The 27,913-nt window shown below is 40.0% G+C and overlaps 1 protein-coding gene across 4 annotated transcripts; it reads left to right on the forward strand.

Moving 5' to 3' along the window:
* Window positions 1-22: 22 nt before the first annotated feature.
* COPS4 (COP9 signalosome subunit 4) lies at window positions 23-10,402 on the forward strand. Of its 4 annotated transcripts, XM_054825415.1 has the most exons (11): window positions 329-418; window positions 661-766; window positions 2,208-2,287; window positions 3,082-3,233; window positions 4,488-4,591; window positions 5,439-5,592; window positions 6,735-6,885; window positions 7,282-7,452; window positions 8,807-8,922; window positions 9,270-9,354; window positions 9,831-10,402. In XM_054825415.1, coding segments are annotated over exons 3-11 (1,068 nt in total). In that variant the 5' UTR covers window positions 329-418; window positions 661-766; window positions 2,208-2,286; the 3' UTR covers window positions 9,965-10,402. The 4 variants fall into 4 exon arrangements, with proteins under 4 accessions (XP_054681387.1, XP_054681389.1, XP_054681390.1 ...); XM_054825412.1 differs by lacking the exon at window positions 661-766 and having other exon boundaries at window positions 23-418; XM_054825414.1 differs by lacking the exons at window positions 329-418; window positions 661-766 and adding an exon at window positions 38-131.
* The last annotated feature ends 17,511 nt before the right edge of the window (window positions 10,403-27,913 follow it).

The raw sequence follows: 27,913 nt of genomic DNA on the forward strand, positions 1-27,913 counted from the left end.
CGCGCGCGCGCCGCCCCGCGCTTCCGGGGCCGCCCGCTTCCGGGGCCGCGCGCGCTACTCCAGGAGGACCCAGCCTTGCCCCCCGTTGAGGCCGCTGACACGCGTGCACACACCTACGCGCGATTATATAGGTATATATCTTTATACATGCTGTCCTGCGGCCCTGGGGAGAGGCGTGTGTGGGGCCCGCCTGAGCTTTATGCGCATGGCCGGGCTCAGCCCGCGCGGACGTCTCTCTCCACGTGACCCCGCTGCGCGGTAGCCCCTCTAGCCTGCAGGCAGCGTGGCTCTATGGTAGGAGGACGTCTGTGGCGCGCGAGAGGGACGGCGGTGGGTTGACGAAGATGGCGGCCGCGGTGAGGCAGGACCTGGCGCAGCTAATGAACTCCAGCGGCTCTCACAAGGACCTGGCGGGCAAGTGAGTGCCGGCGCCGGCCTCCTCATGGCGGGGAGAGGCGGGTGAGCGGCCGTTGGGATTACGGCCGCTGGGGTGGGGGGAGGGGGGGCTGCCGGGCCCTGGGCGGGCGAGGCGGCTCTTGTCCAACGGCCGCGCTTCTGTAAATAAGAAGAAGAAAGAAAGATTTCACCTTATTATTCTGTCATTTTTAAATTTATTTTTCGTTTCTAACGACGGCTTGCCCTGTGCTGGTGGTATCCTAGCGCAGGCTCCCGCGCGGGGCCTTAGCGCTTCGCTGTGGCTCCCTCCTATCTGCCTGCCGCCCCTCAGAGTTCGGCTGTCTGCCCGTCGGCGGCGCGAAATCGATAGGTCGGGAATCATTATTTTCTTCGACTGCTATAGATATGTCAGTAACTCCATCATTATGATGATGATGTAGGTATTTTGAATGGCAAACCTTGGGGTTTGAGGTACTCATGCAATGTGTCGCATACATTTTTCTCTTCCCCGAGGGTTCAGTCAGATGTCAATCAGTCAACTGAAATTCTTTGAGTCCCAGTGTAGTTGCTTGTTTTCTAGGGCAATTGCTTCACTTTAAGGAGTTTCATGTAAAAACTTGGAAATGTTCCCCTCAAAATGTAGCTTCAACGTAAATGTAGTATTTCATCAGTATTGCACACACTGAGGTTATGGCCCAGGCAAAGTTTAATTAGCTTTATGAAGTATGAAAACTGGTGTTGCTATTTTTGCAGGAATAAACGCTTAAAAATGTGTAGTCTGTGCCTGTGCTTAGATCAAGTGGTCTGTGCTGGTTTTGGCTGGGATAGAGTTAATTTTCTTCATAGTAGCTAGTATGGGGCTATGTTTTGGATTTGTGCTGAAAACAGTGTTGATAATACAGAGGTGTATGTATTTGTTATTGCTGAGCAGTGCTTACACAGTGTCAAAGCCTTTTCTGCTTCTCACACCACCCCACCTCATCAGTGAGTAGGCTAGGGGTGCATAAGAAGTTGGGAGGTGACACAGCTGGGACAGCTGACCCAGACTGGCCAAAGGGATATTCCATACCATATAACATCATGATCAATATATAACTGGGGAGGCTAGTCAGGAGGTGGGATCACTGCTTGGAAACAGACTGAGCATCAGGGTTTTATTTCTCCTCCACAGGTGGTGAGCAATGGCATTTGTGCATCACTTGTTTTTATATATAATTTATCATCATCATCTTCCTTTGTTATCCTATTAAACTGTTTTTATCTCAACTCATTTTCAATTCTCCTCCCCATCCCACTGCGGGGGGGAGTGAGCAAATGGCTGCATGGTGCTTGATTATCAGCTGGGGTTAAACCACAACATGGCCATGACATACTACTTACCTCCCACTCTTTCAGTGAGAACACTATTTCTCATTCTCATTGAATATGGCATTTTGAATATTTGACTAACTTTATTAATCTTAATCCATGAGCAATATAGTCTTCATTACTTTTTCTGTGCACTATCCTAGGGACATGATTCTTTTTTTAAGGCTTCAGAATTGCACATATATTCACAGATAACAAAATGATGAGCTATGTTGTATAAGAATCTAGTCCTGGGATTTAAAAAGAGCCAGATACCAATTCCAGGTGAATGTTCCTGTCATTTGAGCACAAACACTTTGGAAAATTGTCACCTTAAAGGTATAGAAAATTAAGCAAAAGTAGGGCTCTGACATAGAAAATAAGCAGAGCAACAGAACTTGTTAGTGAAAAAATGTGCCCTATGAATGATTTTTTTAATTATTTTTTTTTTAATCTGTGGACAGATATCGTCAAATATTGGAAAAAGCCATTCAGCTGTCGGGTGTAGAACAACTGGAAGCTTTGAAAGCTTTTGTAGAAGCAAGTAAGTGCATCTGGTATAATTGGTTGCACACTGAGTGAAGGCCAGAGAACTATGGGATTGCATATTTGTAGCTCTACGTGAGGCTACGTAAATACATGATATTTTGGTCCTATTGGAACTCAAACACAACTAGAAGAGGAACCATCATCGCCACATTCGGAAGTTAAGGGAAAGCTTTGTAAAGCTTGTAAGCTTTGTAAGTTGTTATAACTTTCCACCCTGTCATTGTGACAGTGTCAGAGGGTAAAAACATAAAGTAGTCTCTGTTGAATGCTAAAATTGATACTGGATGCCAAGTGGTATTTAAACTAATAACCGCTTTCTTCCCACGTCTCAAGTTAGTTTGAAAAACTGTCAAGAAGAAATGGTTAGGGTTTTGTGTTGTATTGGATATTTGGCTTATTGAATACCTCTATAAATTATACTGTTGTAATTTGTTTTAAGTTGAGAATAAACTTAGTGAAACTTAATCTAAAGGCTTACTTTGTCCAAGGTGTTTCAGCAACTGAGAACAGTGATTCAGAATGAAGCATCTCTCTAAACTATAAATCAAAGTGAGAAATTCATTATTATCTGTCAGAGGTTAGAACTCTGGTGACCTCTAGTGTAAACAAACTGTTTCTGAGAGGAAAAAATTCACCTTTTAAAAACATAAAAACTCCACCCTTCACTTGGATACAGACTTAAAAACTTAAAATATTCAAATGTAATATAAAAGCAAATGATCACTTACAGTGAAGGCACTGATGCATTGCATCCATCTTGTGTTTTTCTTCCATGCATCTCTGAACCAGTGGTGAATGAGAATGTCAGTCTAGTGATCTCACGTCAGCTACTGACAGATTTCTGTACCCACCTTCCAAGTCTTCCTGACAGCACAGCCAAAGAAATTTACCACTTCACATTGGAAAAGATACAGCCTAGAGTTATTTCATTTGAAGAGCAGGTGAGAGATCAATGACAATGGGTTTTTGGTTTGTGGGCTTGGCTTTGGGATTTTTTCCCTTATCTGCTGACTATTTTAAGTCTCTGAAAAAGCTGTTCAAAACAAACGTTTCTACTTAGAGTCCAATTTTGCATTCCTGTACATACAAAACCTGAACTAAATGCAGAGAGTATTTAGGACTGTGCAAAGAATATAGACTTCGTCTCTTCATCAGGATGCTGAGCATGTAATTCCTATGTTACCAGAAAATGGCTTCTTAGAATGAAACAATACTTGAGCTACTGGAGGTACTGTTGAGAGACACACTGGTACTCATGTATTGCATTTTACCCAATTAATGGAACAGGCAGGTGATGTAAATAGAGAAGGATCTTGACAAATAGCTTTTGTTTCAAAGTAAATATTTGTGTATGTATTTTTGCCATAATCATTTTATCAGGAAAAGATGTTTTCTTTAAATCCCAATTCTAGTTAACTACTGAATGTGGTGCAGTTCTTTTTCAATTCAGGTTTTGGTTTTTATTCACCTGAGAGTTCTTACAGAAGATGTTTGTATAAAAAGTCTTTAGGATCTAGTATTTGAGAAGAAAAGCAGGGTAGTTTCTGTCATGATTTGTATTTGCTTCTCCTTATCTTTTGCTTTTTAAGCAGCTTTTACTCTAAGTCTTAACTGAACATGCTTGCCTATATGTTATAATGATTATGCAGAAATTAAATCCAAGACATTAGATGATTTCTTTTTTTTTAACCACACTTCTGCTTATAAAACCCAGATTGTAAGCAGTGATATTTTTACCTGTTAACAGCTGCTCTACAAAGTAAATTTTCTACATTAGGATCTAATCATAATTTACCTCATTCATATCTCACAGGCATGATATGAGGTATAACTGCAAGAAATGGCTTATGAATCTTGGTGCTCTGGTTCTTGAAAGCCTTATTTGATCTTACTAAAAGCTTTATGAAAGGTTACTACTTATCACTCCCTGAAGATGAACTCCTTTGATCTTGTCACAAGCTTAAGGAGAAATGCTTCAAATCAGCACTCGTATTTAAAAAGCTTGGTATTAAAGCTTGATCCAGGAGTCCCATGCAGGACTCCTCGTGTGGGAAGAGTTGCATGCATGCAGGTTGCTGTGTCTGTGAGCTGGGGTATCAGTTGAGGGGATTCATGAACAAGAGCAAATACTGCGAAGGTTAATGCAGAACCGTTCAACTTTTATAGCATTTGCTATTGATTTTATAATTGTTCAGGTTGCTTCAATAAGGCAACATCTTGCATCAATCTATGAGAAAGAAGAAGACTGGAGAAATGCAGCACAAGTGTTGGTGGGCATCCCTTTGGAAACAGGGCAAAAGTAAGTACTGTGCTAGACACAGTTGTGTGTTGTTAAATATACTTGCTCCCTTTGTACTTAACTAGACCAGTGAGTGGGAATTTTTGGGTTGCATATTTTCCCAGAGTTTCAGTAGTTCAGGCCAGAACTACTGCCAGATGGCAAAAGTATAGCTTGATGACTGTTCATTACAGTAAATAGTTTAGTGAGTCAAAATATTAGTCTTGTTGATAAACAGCCTTTTTGACAGTATTTTACAAAAATCCTTCTAAGGTTATTGAAAGGTTCTTGAAAGGTGGCAGTTCTTCCACATGTTTGTCTTTACAGTTCAAAATTAAGACATAGTTTGAAATTGGATGTTAACAAATACAGTTGAGGGTTTTTTTGTGGGGTTTTGTTTGTTTGTGGTTTTGTGGTGGTTTTTTTTTTTAAGTCTATAACCCTTGCTGTTACTTTTCACTGGCTTTTCTTTCTATCCTCTTTCTCTGTAGGCATATAGAAGGAGTTGCTGTAGGTTTTGCCTATTTAGCACTTACTTGTTCCATTGCAAATTTGCTTCTTAACTCAAGTGGCTTACCATTTACAGCTAACTTCCAATCCACTAAAAAACAGGTCATTAGAGCATACATTTGTGCCGTGGTGGACAGCATTACTTCCACTGGTGTTTGTAGGAGCCAGTTCTATATTGGCGTTCATCTCCAATTTCCTTACCCTGAACAGAGAGCATTAATTTCAGTGTTAGGGAAGAAGAAAGCAAGGTAAAGCAAATGTTGCCAAGTGCTTAAGAATCATAATATATGTTTAAAACAACTGAGAGCAAGGGTAGATGTGGAGCAACTCTAGCACTTGCTTTTCTGTTTCTCTGCAGACAATACAATGTAGATTATAAACTGGAGACCTACCTGAAAATTGCCAGGCTGTATCTGGAGGATGATGACCCGGTTCAAGCAGAAGCTTATATTAATCGAGCTTCCCTGCTTCAAAATGAATCAACTAACGAACAGCTGCAAATCCATTATAAGGTTGTCTAACTTGCTTTATTGCTTTCTCTTTCAAAAGGGAGATGATTCCACATTGAGATGTTTTTATGCAATGCCACTACAATTTTCATATTGAGAAAAGAAACAAAGGGAAAAGCTTCTAAATGGTTTTGGGAGCTTGAGAGCCACATTTTAGCAATAATTAAACAGCTAATTCCTTATAATTTGGAGATAAGTCTGTAAAGGTTCCTTAAATGCCAGCTTTAACTGATTGAAAATGGAACTTAGGCTTCAAAACATCTGAAATACTGTTGAAAATATTGCCTGCACCTTTGTCTGTAAATCTAAGAGGGGAAAAAAATAATGTCTGATATTAGGGACAATGGAAGCCCCCTGCCCCAGCAGTAATTAAATAGTAAATCCCATCCATAAAAGTAGGATTAAGTCTCAAGCAGTAAAGTAACTGCTGACCTTTCTGCTTATTTGTGGGTTTACTGTGTACATAGTTCATACACTAAATTCTCAAACCATTTGAGTAATTGGGATGAGCAGTGATAACTACAGTGTGACAGTACCAATCAAGTGTGTTGGTGTTTAAAATTCTACAACACAAAGCAGATGTGTCATGAGCTGTAACTCAGGGTGTGGTGGTTTTGGTTTGTTGGTTTTTCCTTTTCTTCCCCGCCCCTCTCCCCCCTCCCCCCCATATTTTAAAGCATGCACTCAGTTGGAAGTGTAAATATTTTCTGTAAGCATTAGAAAAGCACAAAGGAAGGGAGAGAAGAAATATCAGAAGCTGTTACAGCACTGAAAGGGAAAAGCAAACACTTGAAACATATAAATTGCTACCTAAGTGCTAGCCGTCAATGTCAGTAGTGAAGGGGAAGCTTACATAAGTACAATATCAGCTGTTCAATATTTAATTTACTTAGTTTCTCATGTTTAGATATTTGCAGTGTTCAGTGAATAGTGCTGGGAAATGCCCTTTCAATTGCTTTTCATGATACTTTAGCAAGTGCCTTACAAGTCAAGTTAATCATTTGAAGACACAGATTTCCCCAGGATGCAGTAGAGCCATATTTATGGGAGCTGTCACTTGATAAAGTGGCAATTTATACACACACACCTTTGTTATGCAGTCACCCCTGTTAGTTTTCTTTTTCTGAGACATACTTTCTTTCTAGGTTTGCTATGCTCGAGTTCTTGATTACAGAAGAAAGTTCATTGAGGCTGCCCAAAGATACAATGAGCTCTCCTATAAGAGCATAGTCCATGAAACTGAGCGACTGGAGGCATTGAAGCATGCTTTGCATTGTACTATTTTGGCATCAGCAGGTAAAATATATGTTACATTTTTGTATAAAAGACCCAACATAGGTATTTCATATCCCCTGAAGCAAGTCATCTTGTGCATTACTTGTGGGGAGGGATCTTGTTGCTATGATTTGGTGAGGAATCCAAAATTGTCAACACAATGTCAAAATTACATGTTGGCATACTGTTAACTGAGGGTTGGATTACTTCTGTGTCTTTGCCAGTGATAAGGTGGCATCTTGGCTAAAGATGCAAAAGATAGTCAGTGGCAAACAGTGTTTTGGAACTGAACACAACTGATAGATAGAGCTTTGTTGGTTAATTGCATATATTGAGAAAAAAAATGATAACTTTCTGTTGTTTACCTCTATCAGTGCTTTGGTGATCATTTATGAGGATTCTTCTTGACTCTCCTAGGACAACAGCGTTCTCGCATGCTTGCTACACTCTTCAAGGATGAGAGATGCCAGCAGCTTGCAGCCTATGGAATCTTGGAGAAAATGTATCTCGACAGAATTATCCGTGGAAATCAACTCCAAGAGTTTGCAGCAATGCTAATGCCTCACCAGAAAGCAACTACAGCTGATGGTAGGTATTTCTCTAAAGCTTCGTAATGCTAGGCGTTCATCCACAGGAGTTAGATTTGCCGAATGCAGTCAGGAGGTGTGATGGAAAAGAATGTAGTATGGCTTATATGATTATTTTAAAATTATTTCCCAGCATGTTACCCTCATGATCATAGTTTATTAGTAAAGCTTCTTAGCCATAGTTCCTCTTTCTGATTGGCTATTAAGGTTTTAAAATAATCTTCTAGAAGATAACTTTTAAAAATCTTGTTTCTCTGTCCATGTACGGTCCTTTTCACTGACAACGTCCCAGTATTTCTAACCTTGCCTCTTACTTTGAGTCTCTGTCCTTTTGAGCTTCTCCGGTTCTAAGGCACTGTTATAAATAGGATACCTAGAAGCACGTGACATGCATGTAGGCCATAAATGGTCTGTGTGGATGACAAATTTATTTGAACTGCTTCCTGACTTCACAGAAAGATGACATAGTAAGGGGATGACTTGGACCTCACACTGTCTTCAAATTGTTTTCTGATTCATCTCATTGACATTTTATTAGCTGTTCTTCATGGAACCTCTGAACAGTGAGAAATAATGTGAAGGAAGGACTTTGCTGGAATCCTAAACACACTGGTCTCAATTTTCTAAATTAGAACAACATCAAAGTGGAAAAATACATAAGCATGAAATACCTCTTAATCAGGAAAACCTTCTTAGTGGACAATACTCATTGATTAAGGACAAATAAACAACTATGTAATCGCAGAGGTGAAAACTGGTTAAAGGTACTTAGTAACAATAAGCTGCAGTCCTTTCCTTGCATCAGTTTGTTGTTTGTTTATAACCTGTACTGCTTGTCTACTTAAGTTAAAGAATGCAGGTCAGTTGGTTTTTAATAATATGCTTATCTTCAACTAGAGGTTAAGGGGCAAATGAGTTAAATTGTTAAATCAAGAAGAGAGAAATTGGTTGAGGGTTTATCACCATACAAGCACAGTAACAGAGAAGTTAATTGTACCCCTAAGAGCTGTAATGAATAATAAAAAAAAAATAGTCTTTCCATCTGGCAAGCTAGGAACTGATCACAGGAGGTCAAACTCTGTCATTTCAGATGTTGAGTTTGTAGCAAAACCAAGGGCTCCACTTTATTATTCTAGAAATGAAATAAAAGGTTTAAGCTACCTGTCTTCAATCAACCACGTGCCATCCATTTCTTTTTGTTAACTTCTGCGTAGCATAACACCAATGCAAGGCAGATGCATCTGGATGTTCTACACATGTAACTTGGGGAAAAAAGCGTTTTCCATCTGCTCTACAATATAAACTAAGTGTTTCAATCTTATAGTAATGGATTTTTTTGTCACCTAACCCCTGAGGTTCCAGTATCCTGGACAGAGCTGTTATTGAACACAACTTACTATCTGCGAGCAAACTTTACAACAACATTACTTTTGAAGAGCTTGGAGCATTACTAGAGATCCCTGCAGCTAAGGTAACACTTTCCTACATCTTTTGTAAAAACAAGAAGTGTCAGAGACATGAGGAAACAAATGTGGTAAATATTAGGAAAATTAGTTCAACATTAGGAAATAATTAAATATTCCATATTATGAGGAAGGTTAGCAAATCTTAGGAGAAGGAAAGGTACACGATGTGGAATGAGCAATAGTGGAGTCAGATGCCACTGATAGTATGGCTAATCATAGAGTTGTCTGTAGGTTCCCCCCCCGATGTGTGAAGATGTTGAAAAACTGATAAGGACTATTAAGTCTTAATCATTTTAAACTTCTTTCAGAATGGAAGAAGTTTCTAACATCTTTTATCTCTTCATTTTTTCAGGCAGAAAAGATAGCTTCTCAGATGATAACTGAGGGTCGCATGAATGGATTCATTGATCAGATTGATGGAATTGTTCATTTTGAGAGTAAGTTTGACCACAGTTGGTTATTTTAGCACCAGAGTGTGCTTTTTGAGTTGCTGCCCGACAAGGTAAGGAAATTACATTTCTTAGGATCTTCCATTTGAAGTGAGCTTGCTCCATCTTGCTGTGGCCAGGAGGTGGCAGTTTGCCTTAATGGAGGACCACACTTCACCAACTCTCCCTACTATGCATTCTCTTACCCACAGGAAAGCGTGAATTTATTCCATCAGTCTCCTTGTAGGAACAGGTTCACGAGGAAGGTCTCTGTTCAATTCTAATTTTCGGTGTAGGAGTTAGACTTGTAACAGCCAAAATTTGTAGCTTTTGAATACAGACATGAGCATGATGTAGCTGCAAGGAAGGCTTCGTCTGTGAGGTAGGTGAGGGCAGTGTCAGAAGGAAAGGTTGTAGTTGAAAAGGCAAGGGAATTGCTAAGACTTACTTTGTTTTATATGGGTTATTTTTTGGGTTTTTTGCAGCTCGTGAAGCTTTGCCAACTTGGGACAAACAGATTCAGTCACTGTGTTTCCAAGTTAACAACCTGCTGGAGAAGATAAGTCAGACAGCCCCAGAATGGACAGCACAAGCAATGGAGGCACAGATGGCTCAGTGACTGTGTAGCCATTGTCTGAATGGAGGCAATCAACTGCCTGCTGTGCTGGAAGAAAGGAACTGAGTAGGACCGTGAACCAAACAAATAACCCATAACTTCATTTCCCCACCTTCAGCTTTCACTCTGGCTTAGGACACAAATAGGTGATACCATGTTTGGTGTGACAGTCCCCCAGTTCTCTGAGCGTAGAATGATGCTGTTGCTGCGTCTGCACTGCACTCTGCTGACCTGAAAGCTGTGGTTTCCACGTAGAAGAAGCTGTAATGTCTGCAGCAAGCTTTGGTTTATTTAATTTTATTTTTTTCCACTGTATTGCTATAGCTTTGTAGCCCATTACTTCCTATAATGCTTCTCCTGCTGTGAAAATATAAGTGCCATGTTTCTTTTAGTTGTAATTATTCTAATAAAGGCTGGAATGAGCCACTTCGTTTAAGTGTTGCAGGGACCTGTTTGGTTTTTTCTTTTTTCTTAAGTAGTAACTTGAAATAAGTTGAAGTTTTGGAATTGTCAGTTTCAGCCCCTGAAAATGTTAAATGAAAACCAGCTTTTTTCCTTCTCTGTTTATAAAATGCAAGTTTGAGTTCTTAACTGAGGGAAATAATGACCGTTCTCCTGCATTGATGCAGCAGGGCAGAGTTATCTGTGCTGAGAGATGGGCTAAAGACCAGCATGCCCAAGAGAGCTTGTTGCAGTGAAATGGTAAGTGATGAGAACATAGCACATGCCAAATAAGGTAAGCCAAGCATGCTCTTTGTTTTATTTTGTAGGTCAGCATGAATTAGTAATTTTACAAAAGTATCCATAGTGGTTTTTTGGAACTGGAGGTGTAACAAGAGACTCTGACCGCTAGGGATTTTGCACTACAAAAGATGAAACACTTGAAACTGATGCAGCTGGAGAATACTGTGCAGATTACCTAGTCATTGTATCTCATTATATAAGTAAAGGTGGTGTGATAAGCAGGACTAACTTGAAATGCTTATGCACAGCAACAAAGTATCAAAGTGGCCCTTCTGATGTTTATCAGTCTGGAGTTGTGCATTCTTTACACATATTTATGGTTTGCCAGATACATGAGTCTTACTGTGTGATTTGCTGGAGAGGTTTTTACAGAGAGCTTTTCTGGTAATGGAGAGCCAACGCAGAGTTTAATCAATAGCTGTTCCTGTCCAGAGGTTATGTTTTAGTTTGATGCGATCTTGTTCAGGTTGTAATTCCAGCTTCGATGTGAATTACCTTAGTTCCTTTTTTCATTTCAGTCAAGTAATAACACTATTAATGAGATTTCAGTCTATGTTTATCCTAGTCTTTTTGTCTCAAGATCGGGAGCATGTTGATGTCTTCTTAAAGGTTTTGGCTTAATCCACAACTCTAATGCCTTGATTTTTGTTTTGCTTTTTTAAACATGTTTTTGCATTTAGATTTGTAGTGCTGTTAGATTTTTAGAAAAGCCAGGAGCCTAGTGAAGGGTGGTTCATCCATAAATAGGATGGACTTCTGTCAACCTGGCAGATGATATTTCTGAGTCCCAAAACAACTGGTCAAGTAAGTTACAATGGCTCCCAGTTGGTAGCATTCTTTAGTTCCTCGGGGGGGGGGGGGGGGGGGGGGGGGTGACAGAGCAGCTGTAGGAGCAGGAAGGAGCTGCCCACAGCTTGACGAGTTTACTGTAAAAGAGCAGAGGTGGAAGATTTTCCAGATCCTTGTTACAGATCAAGGTTGGGTGACTGTTGTCCTTCAGCATGGGCTGACATAGTCCAGTATAAGGGTCTCTGCCTACTAGGGTTGGTGTCTGGCCCTCTGAATGCTCACATCCAATACCCACAAAGGTCATATGTCTTACTAAATAGCCTCCTGCATTACCCTCTAAGACAGCAGATGCAAATAATTTATTGGCTACAGGAGAGATACTGGTATTTCAGTAGTAGATGGCCATAAAAGCCAAGCTGACGACAAGCAAGTCCCCAGTGCACTGTACGTGTCTTTGCTGTACTGTTTTTTCCAAGTCAATGGTGTCAGAACTCAGAGCTAGCTTTGACTATTTATTGGATAGCTGCTTTTATTTCCAGATTACTTCTTCCTCTCAACTCTCCCAATTACTTCAAAGGCAACTATAGTGTCAAAATAGTTATGTAGACAGTGTAAGACAGTTAGATACACAGCAACTAGTAATTACTCAAGTAATAATTAGTATCAGCAGAAAAAAATAGAGCATTCAAAAATTTGTGATTAGGCTTTTGATCAGTTCATTGAAGTACAGGGACTTACTTCAATAATTAAGATAGAAACTTCAAGTGATGTGGTAAATTCACTCCTGTAACTAGTCATACCATTACAGCTCGAGATCTGCAATGTAACCTTGGTTAAGAGCTGTTCTACGGAGGATCACATATCCTGTCTCCTTTCTTTAAAGCAGATCCATTGTTTGCCTGGCTTATCCACAAGTTATCACTTATGTTTGGACTTTGTTTATATTTTCTTTTGCCCTGGAAAATTTAAGTGACCCATGAAACTTAACGGTATTTGAGGTTGTTAGATGCACAAGCTCTTATCTGTTGAATCCTCCAAGGAGATTAATTCATGGTTTTGCATTAAAAAAAATTTAGCCTTACTGCAACAAAATATTCATTGCCAAGATTTCACTCATTTCACTGTTCCAGTCTGGGAGGAAAAAAAATAAATCAGAATCCTCTAACTATGAAAGCAACAGTTGTAGAGGAAGGCATTGTTTCCCAAATAAAAAACAAACAAAGATTTAGCTAGTACTGGGACTGATGTAGGAAAGATAGCAGCCTGAAAATTTTATATTTGCTATTAGTAAATATCTTATGAAACTTTCTTAAAGGGCCCCTCTGTGCCCAACGTCCTACTGCTGGCCGGAGTATCCTTCCCCCTTCCGCCAGGGCGTGCCCTAATGCAGGAGCCAAAATCACCAGCTCCCCACTAGATGGAGAGCTAAGCACGCATAACCACCATAGAGGCCTCGGCTCTCGTGGAAGACTACCAGCACATTCCTAGTTTTAGTTTGTGATTAAATTGTGTTCATTCGTAGCAAGCACAGAACAACAAATTAATCAGCCTCTGGGCTCTTTACATTTCAGAGCCTTTACTTCTACTCAAAGCGTGTTACAAAGCTTGCTTCCCACATGAATGGCTTGGGTTGTACTTCAACTAATGGGTCACTTGCTACTAGAAAGTTTTCCTTCCACCAGAGGAAAAAAATTACAAGAATAGGACTTAACTCAGAATAAGGGAGTAAACATTACCACTAGGCTTTGCGGAGTGATTCAAAACAATATATAATATGCTTTTAAGTATAGTGTGTGTCTGAACTTGGGATTCATGAGGTCTTGGTGTTTTTACAGTTATTTTTGGTTTGTTTTTTTTTTCAATAAAAGTTTAGTACACTGAATTGCATTTGTCTAGTAAAAAGGACTTCTATGAAGAAACTTGAAAATTATGTAAGTCATAAGGGAGACAACACCTATGCAAATCCTTCCTTTTTATTTTTTTAAAGCTTAGAGACTTTGCTTTACACAGGATAAATGACTTTTCTGTGAAACAATGTTTTCTTTGCAGTAGTTACTACTAAACTTTGTTATTTGTTGCAAAAGATAATCTAAAAGTAACATAAAAAAGTTATCAGACTACGAACATTAGACTAAAAAATAGGCAGCCTTGATTGATTCTTAGTAAGTATACAACATTAATTTTATTACAACAGCATAAACTCGAAATTATGACCATTTATCTAAGAAAAAACAGGACCAGAACACTTCCAGAAAACTTTTTTGTTGTTGCTGTTGTTTTTGTTCCCCCCCCCGGAAGGTTAAAAACCAGCCTGGATAGCTAGTCTAGTAGTAAGGCGCTCTGTGCTGTTTTGCCAAAAAGTTTTTATTGCCTAAGTAGCTACGCATGTTCCTGTCACACTTAAAAAAAAAAAAATTTATTCAATGGAAAAATAAAAAGATATATTCAAATAATCTAAAGTTTCATTGCCAGCTATGAATGCTTTTTTTGTTATTTCATATCTTCTTAACAATCTCAAGACACCTAATATAAAATCCAAAATATAAAAACTGAGAAACAAAGTTAAATATTCAACTAGAACATGCTACTTTTATGTGTTGCAAACTAATAAACCAACAATATTCATACTTACATTCTTCCTCCCTATTCTACTAATTATTAGTCTAAATAAAATAACTGCAAACAAACTCTTCTAACAAGACTGAGTTTTTATCAACTATTTAATACTATCAGAAAACCCCCAAACCTCACACATGGTAATGTTAGCAATAGTTTATATTTGAAAAATCTCTAGCTTTATTCAACTTTTATCATATGTTAAACTAAACCAACATATCACTCAACTCTTTAAAACCTGCAAAATCATAACATGACCTAAATGTTCTCTTTTCAAACAATTTATTTGGGTCTTTCTCCAGCTGCTTTTAACTAGTGTGCCCCTCCTGTTTAACAGTGCCTTGGCTTTAGGCCAAAAAATACTCCAAGTTTATATAAGTTTGCAGTGTAGGCTAGGTAGGGTTTTTCTTAGATTGGTTAGTATATTGTTCTTTTTTCTGTTTTAGAAGTTAATCAGGTGGTTTTTTGAAGTATCTTCTCCATTATTTTCTTAGGGTTTTTTTATGTTACTCTAAGCTACTTAGTAATTCTTTTCTAAAATTCTAGGAAAAAAAAATCTTTTCCTAATGCTCTATGTATGTTGTTTCTTATATTGCCAAGCATTGGGATTTTTAGGAAGGGGAATTTCTGAATCTGGAGCATTTCATGGTAGGGCTTCAAAGGAGAGTGGGTTGCTGAATAACATTAGGCTTGCTTTTAGCTACCTACGTTTTTATCAGTTATGTCTTTGGGAGAACTGATAATATGTCACTGATGTATTTGTACATGATAAGGGGAGGTCTGAAAGATGAGTTTGTACATAAAGAGGGAAGATCTAAAGTATTCAACCTATTCCATTCTTGTTTATATTTAAGGAACAGTTTATTTTATCAACTGTGCTGAGTTGATTCAACTGCATTTTAATTTCATTATTTGCCTGAAATGATGCAGTAAGCTAGCTGACCATGTGTCTCACAAGCTTGGTGACTTCTGCTAAAGTTTGATGTTAAAGAGTAAAGAAAGCTGTCTTTATATATATATATATGGCATTTGCTGTTTCTTACTTTCATTAATGCAAAATTTGTTTAGTTTCATTTTTTTGTTAAATGAAAAGAAAAAAATCTTTGCTCTGATATTACTACCATGGCAGTCTCAATTCCCACTCTCCCTTGGAGAACCAGGTTGCCACGCTAAATCAAAAGTGCTTCATAATTTCCTTTTTGCTTGTTACCATGCTATAAAGCAAGCAATTGATAAAATATTTTCACAACATAGCATGTGTAGAATGTGTTCGGGAATGATTGAAGAAAACATGCATTAGCAGTTACCACATAATTCAGGGAGAGGCCTGGCATGGTTATCTTTTTGTTGGCTTTCAAATGCTGCAATCATCACTGCAACTGCTACACTTGAGGGTACATACATGCTTCCATTTTTGTCTGTATTGGACTTCAGAGAATGATATCCGAGTACCTGATAATTTCTGGATACAAAACACTGCACTGCTGCTGTGACTTTGTTTTTAAAACATGCACTGCATTTACACACCTGAGTGCCATTAAAGCATCATGTGATGATTTGCAGTAATTGTTACTGAATGTTTTCAAAAGCCAGGAAGCATGAAGAATGCATTCTTCAGCATATTCTGCCTAGTTGGAGGCTACTATGTTTGGACAGTCCCAAGTTACTGCACTAACTATAAAATTAGATGTAAACAGTAAAGTGTAGTATTCTGTAACTGTTCCATATGGTTAAAATCCACTACCAGCTATAATTCTCTGCTCTGAAGAACGGGGAATAGTCACTTTGTATAGTTACTACTGCCTTGTTTAGCTGTGATGAGTATGGTATTTCATTGTGACTCCTCATAGCCTCTAGCATTATAGGCAATAATATGACTAGGTTTTTGTTCCTTGAATTAGTGTATTTATTATTTGGAAATAGATAATTATGGTTAAATATTTCTGCTTTACAGTAATGGATAAAAACAAGGAAGAACAGTTAGAGAGTTTTTTAAAGTACTACAGTCTTTGTAAAGTATCTTGTCACTTGAACGTGTTCCAAGCCTGCACTGTTTCCTTTTTGAGAGTGAAGTACATCCTAAGATACAAGTCCCATCGTTCCCCAGGTGAGATGGCAGGCCTCTTGCAAAGCCTATACTTGCAAAATTCTATACATTGAATAATCATAGAGACTTAGAATAAGATTTAGAAAAATTGTGGATTAAAACCGGAAAAACATTGTGCTTGTCTGTTCTCACCTATGTTGCGTTACTCTGTTCACATTCATTTTGCAGCACTATGGAGACTTAAAGTACCGATATGATGTGATACAGTTTTAAGCTTTGAATGAAGACAAGTATAGAAAAAAGAGGAGACAACAACATTAAAGAGTATATTGTAGTGGGAGGCTGGATGCTGAAGCACAATTCGAAGTCCTCCATATAAAGAAGCTCTTAAAGCTGTTTTCAAAAGCTTGAGTTCAGGTTATTTCTGTGCTAAAAAGTTTAAAATCTTCAAAACCAAACATAGCCAAACTCGATCCTAGTTCATAGGCTTTGCTTTGTACAGAGAAAAGAAGACAATGAAAGGGTGTGTGTATAGAATAAAGAGTTGCTGAAGGTAATCCTCCACTAAAGGCCTTTTTACAAACTTTTTAAGAACAGAAGCTATATATATATAAAAGTAAAGCTGTAGCTTGATATAAGACATTTCCTTTTGCTTAAAGCAGTGCTGAGAGATGGGGCCGGAAATCTAGACCTACCTTTGTAAGCCTCCTTTACCAGCCACTGACTAATAGCTTTGACCTCTGGGATTTTGGTAATGGAGCTCAATACCTGTTCCCCTAACCTGAAGGCATCTTCTCTGATCAGATGCTTTTTCCTTCCATGCAGAATAAAGGGGAGGGTTAGCAGAGAGGGGAAGATTATGACTCCCCTGGAGACTCTGTGTGGGTAGAGGCTGGTTGGGAATTCAGGATGTACACTCAGCCAGTGTGGACTAATATAATATGCACAGCCTGAGAAGGTACATTTGTACTGTGGCAGTAACTGAAGACCCAAGACAGGATCAGAAGGACTTTTGCTGGGCTGTGCAAAAGGTGCTACAACTTCTACAGCAAAAAAAACCCCACCCAAGCCCCCAAACCCTTCTTACCTACTCCAGGTTTAATTTGATTTTTGTAAGTATTTTTTTTAGCTGAAACTTGCCTTTGGATTTTAAGTGATGTTTCTCATCTTTGTGGCATGTGTGAAGAGCCAAACAGAGAGGAATTGATCACTGGACTGGGAGCTCATATTAGTTTAGGGCTCATCAATAGGCTTGCTATCCTGTCGGTAGTCCAAGGGAAAATATACCAAATTGAAATGAGATTCACTCAATAAAGAATTACATGTATTAGTGTAAGTCAATATGGCTTAAAGGAAAACAGATGCTAGCAAACAAGCCATGTGATGTTTCTTAAGTAGAAGCACTAGGGTTAGAAAAAGTAATTGTGCAGGTGTAGTAGATTTGGTGGACAAGAGGACAAGGTGGACTCCACAGGAGTTTGTGATATGTAAGAGTTAGCTGTTCAGAGGTGATAGGATAAGAATTAGTGAACTGATCTCATTCTAGCTATTGATTAAGAGATCCTTATCTGCTGAGGGCTTTTGTTAGAAGCAGCCACAACTCAGTATTTCTATTTACAGTCTGCAAGTAAAGAGGTAATAGAATCGTATTTGTGGATGCTGCATTATAGTGATGACAGACTGGTAAAGCAAGACAGTCTGGATGGAGGAGAGTCATTAATGCAAAACAGATCTTGTAATGACTGCATGCAAATTAGTCATAGGTATGTTAGTATTTCATTGCTTTTTAGCTAGCTTGCATATTGGTACTGGCAAACTGCTAAGAGAAATAAGCCTGAAATTTTGATACATGTGTTTTAAAAGGAGTGTCAAAGCATTGGGGCAATACAGCAAAGCATTGTCAGACTGATTTTTAAAAAGACAGATGTCTTTTAGGGAGGACCTGAGGAATCGATGCTACTCAGTTCTTTCAGAAGTCCTTGAAGGAGCTGAGTTAACTATGCATTTTCTTCTATGGAAAGCATGTTTACTAAACTAGGGTGAGAAATGCAATAACAAACGGGTAGAAGATGAAAACATGCAACTATAATGAGAAACCAAAGCAGCAGTTCCTAAGAGCGGTGATTAAGCTCTGGAACTAACTATCAAGGGGACAGGGTAGGTTTCCACTGTTTTGCTTTCTTGAAATCCAGACTGGCTGCCCTGCTGGAAAGTGGCTTAGTCAGCTAATACTGGCTGAGTTTAGTCCAGAGCTAATGGTGCAATTTAAGGGTCTGATCTGCAGGAGGTTAGACACGGTGACCTAATGGTCTGTTCAGGCCTTAAGCTTTTTGAAGCTATGAAGTAATTTGAAGGTGAAAAGATTTGTACCTTACCAATCTCTGCAGAGCAGCCATGTTGCAGGTTTTAATTATTTTTATTCTGTGATGCTTGTATTTGAGGCAGAGAGGCATCAGAAATTTATGGTCAGACAACAAAGCAAGCAAGGTCATCAAGTAATATCTACATTAACTTCTGGGTCTGAGTGGAAGGTTGCATTCCATTTTCCAATAAGGTAATCGTACGTTATCTGAAAGTTTGAATTTAACTAATGAAATACATGTTTAAATTCCTTGATCAAAAAGTGAGCTGCTAGAGTACGTATTGTCATGTGTGAAACACTTTTCTTTTCTCTCCCCTGTGGTGGTTTGCTATACTTGAGCCAGGTTTTCCACCTCTGGGTAGCTTTACGCCACATGCTTGCTTAGAAGTGATCTTAACAGTTTCTAGTTTTTCACTAGTCAAGGAAGTCTATGGGCCTGGGAGAAAAGAGGTACCTGGCTTCTCAGTGGTGCTCAGCTGAAGGAGATGCTGTATGCTTTTCTGTGGGAAGATGTGGGCTATCCTGAACACACTGGGCATTGTGAGCAATGTAGAGATTAGGCTTTCTGGAAAGAAGCTATTCTTGCCTTGTGAATAACAGACATAGTTTCAAGCACTGGTGTGGCAAGGAGTTAAGCAGCCTCAGTGAACACACGTCCCAGGCAATGCCTTGGAAGGGTTTTGCTATGTTAAGCCATTACCAATTACAAATGAACAAACACAAGCAATGTAGCAGTGGCATTAGGTTGCAGGCAAAGGAGATGAAATGAAAGGGGAGCCAGGATGTGGTGTGCTTGTGCCACGAGCTTGGCAAATACTTGTATCCTCCAGCAATGGTGGGATGTGTTCCTCTATTTGGAGACAGTATCATCTCTGCTGTTTTCGCTTTCCTCCACTGATGGTTGGAGAGTGGTGTTAGACAGCTAAATCTGTGGGAGTTTGGCCTCAGCAAATAATTTCTTGTTGGGAGTGCGGTCTCTGGTTTCAAAGCCCTTTCAGGATGGCCAGGCCTTTGGCCGAAGCTATAGGACTGTCATTAAATGACTGGGCACCTCTGGGCATGCTTTCAGACACAAGCCATGGCTAGCTATGGCATGCAGGTACCTTTGAGCAGTTTGGGTAATAGCTGAGAGATGACATTAAGACTGCCAGTGGTATCTGGCTGCTGATTTTGGACACCTGAAGGGGCAGAACAACTACTAAGCAGCAATGCTTGAAGAACTAAGTGTGTCAAATGGGAAGATACATATAGGTACATAAGCCTTTGAATCTCCTAATCACCTGGCTTTTTAGTCGTCTTATTTCCTGAGTTGCCTCTTGCAGGAGAATTATCAAACATGGGGGAGAAGCTAATAATAATTGTGCCTTACCTGCTAGTGAGGACTAGTGAGTGATATTGACATCTAATTAGTGCTGATGAGTGACAGAGCTAGATACTTGAGGAAAATGAAAAGGCAGGTGGGTGATTTTTCAAATCAGTCTTCCCTACCTTGCATGTGTGGGGGCCATTGTTAGCAGAATGGTGGGGTTCAGAAATGCCTTCTGCTGTCAGCTACAGCCTGTGGCATTGGGCATACTCAACATAATTTACAGACAGTGATGCCAGTCATTAAATTGTGCAGCTGTTCTTTGAAATCCCATCAGCATACTGCCTCCTGGCATGAATGTGGATAGCCTTTCAGATCCAGATTGGTAAAAAACCACTAAAGGAGAGAGAATGGATTATCAGTTATAATACTTCATCAGCCTGGACTCTTGCATAATTTTTAATTAAAAAAAAAAAAAAAGGTAACTGACAACTCAATTACATGTCCTGACATGCAGACAGTCAATTTTATAGCCAGTTGTTCCTCCTCTCTCTGCCCAAGAACAGACCTGGTTTTACCCTGATCTTACTTTTGATGCTTTGTGACTATTAATCTCTCATTGCCAAGCTGCTGTGTGCACGGATGTGTGTTGAGGAATCTTACTGCAGTTTGTGGGGCAGTCAGCTTGGAGCTACTGCTGGTAGGAAGAGGTCTGGCAGAAACCTGTCTGGCTTGTGTCAAAGGGTTATTACAAACCCACCTGTCCATCCTGTGCTCACATCAGGCATTGGGGATGTTTAAGTGTGTTTATGCATGTGGGAGCTGGGAGCAAAGTAACATAATGGGCAGAGTTGCAGGTGATTAAAGAGAAAGTTGGGTTTGCTTTGCATATATACTGTATTTAATGGTTTTAGGTAAGGCTGTTGAGGACAGATTCTGTACTGTAGTTCACACCAAGTAGATGGGTTGATTTCCACAGGTGGCTGTTTCTGGGCCTTTCTTTCACTAAGATACTGTAATTGCTATGTTGGTTTCTGATGACTTATTTTTACTCAAATGTCTCACTAGGAGACAGATACCAGCCAGCTGCTACCTGCTTCTGAGAGTCCAAAACAGTTATGATAGTTAAAGGAGAAGATGGTTAGAGATGTTACACATGTTCCTCCAAGCTAGTTATTTTGTTTCCAACACTTGTAGAGTTGGCAGGTATTTTCTTGCTTTGTTGACATATTGCAATTGCTTCCGGCTGCTATCAGCATTGATTGTGGTATTAGCTTGTATTACAGTAGGAGAGAATCTATGCAAATGGTTAACTTTTTTTTTTTCTCACCAGTGCATAGCAATCAATTCCTAAGCTGCTGGGGCTAGCAGAACAAATCATTGCATTCTCACAAAATGAGATGGATATATTCTGTTTTGGTGAGAAGCCCCTTGTACTTAGCTGGATTGATTTTACTGAAAGCACTATGAAGTCAACTTAGGATTTCTGCAAGTTAGATGCAGTACATGGGAAGGGAGCCTCACATTTTAAGGGCTTCAGAAATTAAACATCGATTCTGTCTCACAGCAAATATAACTAGGTTGTAGTGCGTGTATGGGCCTTCTGTTAGCACCTGCGCATCTCATGCAGGTAACCAGTCTTACTGTTCTTTTACACTAAGCATGGACACATAATGCAATTTAAAGTCAGTGGTGTTCAGTAAATTTAATAAAAGTCGTAATTGCTTTCTGACTAGCTGTTGCAGACTTTGCCCTCGAAGCTTGTCTGGGGGAGCTGAAGAGTGAACCTCATAGTCTAACTGAAAGGTAGCCTTTTAAGCTAATTCTTTGAAATACCTTCCAAAGTGGATAATTGATTAAAAAACCAACTAAACAAAAAAAAAAAAAACCCAAACCCCCCAGAACAGAACAATGAAAATGAGGTCATCAGGAATAAAGAAATGAGACTGTACGGGGCAAGGGTTTTCCTGTAATTACCTATTTGTTCTCATGGTGGTGACCAGAGGTTTTCACAAAGGGTAGCCCTGCTTTATAGGCAGTTTGATCTGCTGTACTGGCCTTGTGGCAGACAGAAAACCAGTTCAGGTCCATTGGTGCTGAACACGGATGAAAATTGCTGTACTCAGACTGACTCAGCCAGGTAAAGAGCCTTTTGTTAAAACATGTTATCAGTTGTTAGTTTTGGGTGTTCACCAACCATTTTGTATGCTAGGTACAGTTATAAGACTGTCCTGTGTCCTTCCTGTTAAACAGAGTCTGGTGAGCTGCACGTGGCTGGGACAAATGCCCTGGACAGGCTGGAGTTACACCTCCAGCGGCTCAGGATGCTGTGTTTTCCCCAGTAACAGTTACGGAGTTGTAAAGATGTCCAAAAGTGCAAGAGTAACTTAGCCTTGTTTCCAAGGAGTAGCCTGTGAGAAGGGGAGCGCCCAGCTTGAGTTAGCAGAACTGTACTTCCGAAAGCTGGTGTTGCATAAAAAGGGGGCATAGTTTGGCACTACTTCAATAGAAGTATGTTGGCATGGGCCTAATTCTGAGCAGGTGAGTAATCTCTGAATGAAATGGATTGCAGGATTAAAACACCTGCAGCAGAAGCTAGTTAGGAAACCAAGTGAAACTGTCCTGTCGTATTACCTAGTAGTATAAATGGCTGCTGTAAAATGGCCTTGGTTTTAGTACCTAAAATGTTCTCTATCTACATCCCATTAAAAAGTTAGTCTTTAAACCGATTAGTTGTTTTGGGGCATGTCTTAAAGAATCAATCATGTGCACTATTGGTTTAGCTTGTGATAAAGGCTTTTCTTTACTGCTGTGCAAGGGATGGTTTATTCATGTTTTCCATGCAGTTGTTTTTTTTTTCCCTGGAAATGTCTGCTATGCCTGGTGACCCGGAGAGCCACCTAATGTCTAAACAGCATCTCAACACCTGTGAGGCTGAAATAACTGGGTAATTTTCCTTACTGAGCAGCTGAGTCCCACAGTGGAAGTTCCACTGCAAGGGAAAGGCTATGTCTGCAGGATGCAGCAAGCTGCTCTTGCACCTTATTCTGTCTGTCAGACATTGACTCCTGTGGGACCTGCAAGCAGAAGAACAAGAGAGGAAGCCGTGCCAACCCTCACTGCAAGGCACTTTCTTTGGGTTTTGCCTTATGACAGTCAGCTGGCAGAATGTGGATTTCCGTTTCAAGTTTATGGTCACCTGCTGTGTCCCTGCCGCAATGGGTTTTGTGCCATAGACATATCCAAGCTACTTAGCGAAGGCAAGTAGGACAAAACAGACTGTGCTGAATTCTGAGCTTTTTGTACCCAACCTCTTGCAGGCTCTCAGTTCAGCTCAGTTAAGGCTTGCCTTTGTATCTTTTGATTGTACTATGTCATAATTAGTTTGCACATGGCTAATAAGAGCTTTAATTGGTTTGAAAAGTACGAGCTGCCTTCTCCAAGCATAGTTGTGGCCTTACGGCATTTGGCTAGTAAAGGGATGGATCAGGTCAGCACAAACTACTTCTAAAAAGCAGCAAGAACAGCATCCAGCATAGAGGAACATGCTGCAGAGTATATGAGAAGTTCTCAGAGTACATCCTGTGGTTATCAGCTTTTAAAAATTGCCTTCAGGCTCTCACCTGACTGCATTGCTTCCTGCTACCAGCAGTTTGTATGCTTCACAGCAGCTAAACTCCTTTCTTATTAGTGACAGTAAGAATCTGCTCAAGGAAGGGTTCTCTCCAGGCCATCCCTCCTCTTGAACTCTTTTTTGTGTTCCTGCAACACTGAACAAATCTGCTGCCATAAAACCTGAGTGCTAGCCATACAACACTTAGTTAATTCTCAGACACTTGCCACTGTCACATGGATCATTCTTGATGTACTCTGCAGCTGGTCTCCTTTGCCACTCCTAATCTCTGCTGAAACATTTTAAGCTCCTAAAGACACATAGTGATTCATACTGGTGTCATGGTTTATTTTCAGTATTAACGTAGAGGAAGCATCTCACTGAACAGAAGACCCTCCAGGCTAGGCCATTAGGGAGTCCCAGGAAAACCCTAAAGGTTACTGAGCTGAGACTACAAAAATCCTTTCTTAAACATGGTAAATGAAGAAACTTTTTAAAAAAACTTGATTTCTTCTCTATCAGAGGTCTTGCTGGTGGTTTCTGCAAATTTCTGCATGGAGCATGTTAGCCAGAGATTTATTTTGGTTAGATGAAAAATGCCCTACAGGGATTTCTCTAGCACTGAAGGGCAAACTTGAATTATGCTGGTCCCTGGTGGCACCTTCTGGGTTTAAAATTCCTCAGAGGAAGGCTGGAGAGAAGGCTCAGCCAGAGTGTTTTTGTTCCAATACCTGGAGGCAAAAATTAGTCTTTGCTCTTCCATTGGGTCCTCTTTAGGAAACAATAAGCAGCAGTGTATTTCTAAGATCTGTTTAGACAAGAAAAATTACAAAATGCAGCCAAGAGTTATGTAAAAGTTTAGGATCCCTTAGGGGTTCGAATTTTTCAGGCTCGCTAGGACTGGAGACAAATCTTGGAAAGAGTAGCCTGAAGCTGTGATGGGAGGCCACACAAAGCCCTTGCGTGTCCAGGCAAATGAGTCCCATAGTATTTCTCAGAGGTAAAATGCAACCCCATCCAAAACCTCCTTAATGCCAGTGGTTCAGATAAGGGAGGACATGGACCTTTTTCCTGTACCTTTAATTTACAAACAACCTAATACTAGCACACCTGAGTTAGGGTTTCCAGGTACCACAGAGGACAAATATGAGTTGTCCCAAACTATCTTAGTGTGGCCTGCAAGGTGGTCAGGGAGTAAGTACGCTTCTCCTGCAGCATTACCTCTTGCACTGTGTGGATAAACATTCATCCAGTCTCCTGTAGTTGAGAGACACCAGAGGAGAGTGGTTCACCTTTTAAAATGTGTGGGACATCTCATGCCCAGGAGAGCACTGTTTTCCTACTTGCCTATGGAGGCAGCCAGCATGCCTTGGTTATTACATGCCTACACCACCTTTAGATAGCATTCATTGGGCAGGACAAATGGTATTCAGAGCACTCCCTGTTACCATGACTTCAGCTGCACAATCCCAAGGGTTAACCATTCTTCTGAGAATTATATTCAGATCACCCCAATTGGTTAACCTCTTCTGTAGATATTGAAATGAGTCACAGATATGCTCGCAGGAATGGAAGACATGCTTGTGTTGATGGCAGCAGAATCAGTGTAACTAACATGTGACAGTACATTACTGTTGTCACTTCAAACTAAAAGGGAAAAAAGCTAGTTCATTCATGTCAAGACAGAGATGGGACAAAATTATTTCTCCTCTTGTCTGAGTATGTTTCTGTGTATGACTTTCTGCAGTTGTCCTAGCTATTTCTTTAACTTGTAATGACAATTTTCTTGACAATGCTTCCCTTGTTATCAGAGCTTGCAATCTGATGGATGGAAAACTGCCATTTCATCTTTTACAGTCAGTTGACCTACTGGAATAAATGCACTTAATTCAATTAGTCATTGTGGGTTTTTTCCTCTTCTTACTTGAGATGGCTGGCTCTTTGGTGCAATCTTCCTTTCCACACTGCAATGCAATTAGTAAAAAGCAGTTGAATGTTACTGATGCTGTTTGGTGCTATCGGTCTTCTAAGAAAGAGTACAGCAAGGGAAGCTAGCTTCTGCGTGCCTGTGGATGTGTATATGCCCTCTTGACTGCACAGATGTGGAAACAATCATATTGCAAGATGCTGATTCTCAAACTGGGATTGCTTCATGTTCAGTCCCTATTTCTCAGTTAGTTTCCTGTGGCTGCATGAGCATCAGGTAGATTGTTAATCCTAAGGGAGCGGTGGAAGAAATGCCTTCTCTTCAATGTGTACAATCTCATAAATCACATGTATGATAACTTCATATTCATCTAAAGAGAAGTTCCTTTGGCCCCTGTCTGCAATAAACACTATATTGAGAAAGCAGAGCCACTGGTGCTCAGTGATTCCCAGGACTGTGCTTTGGTGTGCCTCTCCTCACATGTTGGGTGATAGAACTTGACAAGAGCACTGTCAGAACTGAGAAGTCCTGCTTTGTAAGGAAATCTTTGAGGTAGTAATATGGAAGAATCTACAAAATCTAGCCTGAAGCAAGTGCTCATTTTCAGCTGAAATCTTCCCAGCAGCTCCTTGTCAAAAGGAAGATGGAAGATATATAACAGGCTCTGAGCTGTCTTGGGTTTGGGGGGCAACGTTAATACAAAAATTGTCACACAGTAACAATAGGAAAATATCTTCTCTACTTACTGTAATATAGACTTGTCTTGAATAAGGGAGTAGCAGGTAATAGTCAGTGCTGAGGGCAGCTGTAATGAAGATGGTGACTGGGTATCTTGGGATTAAGGTTTTGATTTCTTTGCAGAAACTATTTCAATGCTTTTATCTGGAGAAACTATTTTGCTACTCCTTTAAAATGTGCCACAGTTAGCATCACCTATGGTTGAGGGAAAGTAGAACAGAGTTGTTCTGGCTATGGTGGAATGGGAGCCACAAAGAGGGGATTAAGACATGCAGAGACTATTCCCTCTTCTCTTGCACCTTCCATCAAGTGTGCAGGCTTAATAATTATGTAGCTATAGGATAATGGATGGAATTGGCTCTGCTAGAGTTGAGGTTGTACAGAATGCTTCAGTGTGTCTTCAGCACTTATGCTGTCTAAATGGGAGGGATGGATGGATGAAGCAGGGGAGTAAACTCACAGGAGAGTAGAAAGTGAACCAGATAGATTAGTGATGTGTCTGAAATTCTGTGAGTTTGAGGGGAGAATTTGTGTTTGCAGGGCGCACGATTGCATGTATATGCTTGAGAGACAGATCAGCAACTTTATTGATATATCTGGTAATCCCACCCAGTACAAACTACTGTGCTTACGAGGGTCAGGGGTGTAGGGCTTCTCATTTAGGTGTGAACTATGAAACTTTCTCTGTTAATACAATACTGATCCTGAACACAGGGGTCTTGCAGCCACAGGTTGGAATGGAGGAATTCAGACAAGGTAAAGGCTGTTTCTTAACAAGTTTGTACTAATGAAGTGTCGTGCTGGTTTCTACTACTCTTCTGTTTACCCAAATGCATTTACCATCATGTTTTCTCAACTTGCCTGCATGAAAGCAGAATAGGGACTGTATCTGCCCCTTAAAACTGCTGCAAATCTGTTAGGCTGTGCACATGATGGATCTAAATATACATTTTGGTAAAATATATAACACAGCTGCTAGGTAATTTATTTTCACCAGTGGAAAGACTATATTTCAAGACAGTGGTGAAATGTCAAGTGAATTATGGGGTTTGTCCTCTTACTTGTGAAAATAAATTGTGTATTCTATAATCTGAACCAGACTAGTTTTTAATTATGCGCTGTTTTGCTTTGATTTACTAGGCAGGTTATCTAGAGGCCAAAACACTAGCAGATTTACTGTAGTCAGTCTGGAATGACTTAAAGGGCAAACATTAGACCAAGCATTTAATTTTTAACAAGCTACTATAGGTTTTCACTAGGCTTTCTTTCATCTTTTGCCTACAAGATTAACTCTTTTGTGGATTAGTATCAGCTTCTCCTTTCTGTTTTATGTTTTGACTATCAATTATCAACTGTGTAGATTCTGCATAAAGCTTATGTCTGTAGGTTTCTGGAGAAATAGGTGTAACTTGAATTTGTCTATGCAGGGCTTTTAGCTAATTGACTGCTTTTTCTTGTGGAGATCTGAGAGTGGAAAGATAAGCTAGAGGCACTTAATGGTTCAGTGAAATGTGTGCATCTCTGTGCTCAGGCAGTGGTCCTCAATCTGTGACTGTTGGCCCTGTGCTTGGGACCCTGGGCAAGACTTGGGGCCACAGGGAATTAAAGCCAAAACAGACACAGCTGCTGCTGCTGCTGCTACAGCGCAGGCTGACTGGGAGAGCGAAGAGTGGTGATGCTGGGAGGCCTTAATTTCTTGGTATCGCTGCCCAGAGACAAGCAAAGACTGGGAGCCACAGTCAGTGCTCCTGTTAGACCCCTTTCACCATAAGGCTAATTTTCTGCTGATGGTTTGTGAGGAGTAAGGCTA

This window comes from Grus americana, chromosome 4, assembly GCF_028858705.1.
Source record: "Grus americana isolate bGruAme1 chromosome 4, bGruAme1.mat, whole genome shotgun sequence".
NCBI lineage: Eukaryota > Metazoa > Chordata > Aves > Gruiformes > Gruidae > Grus > Grus americana.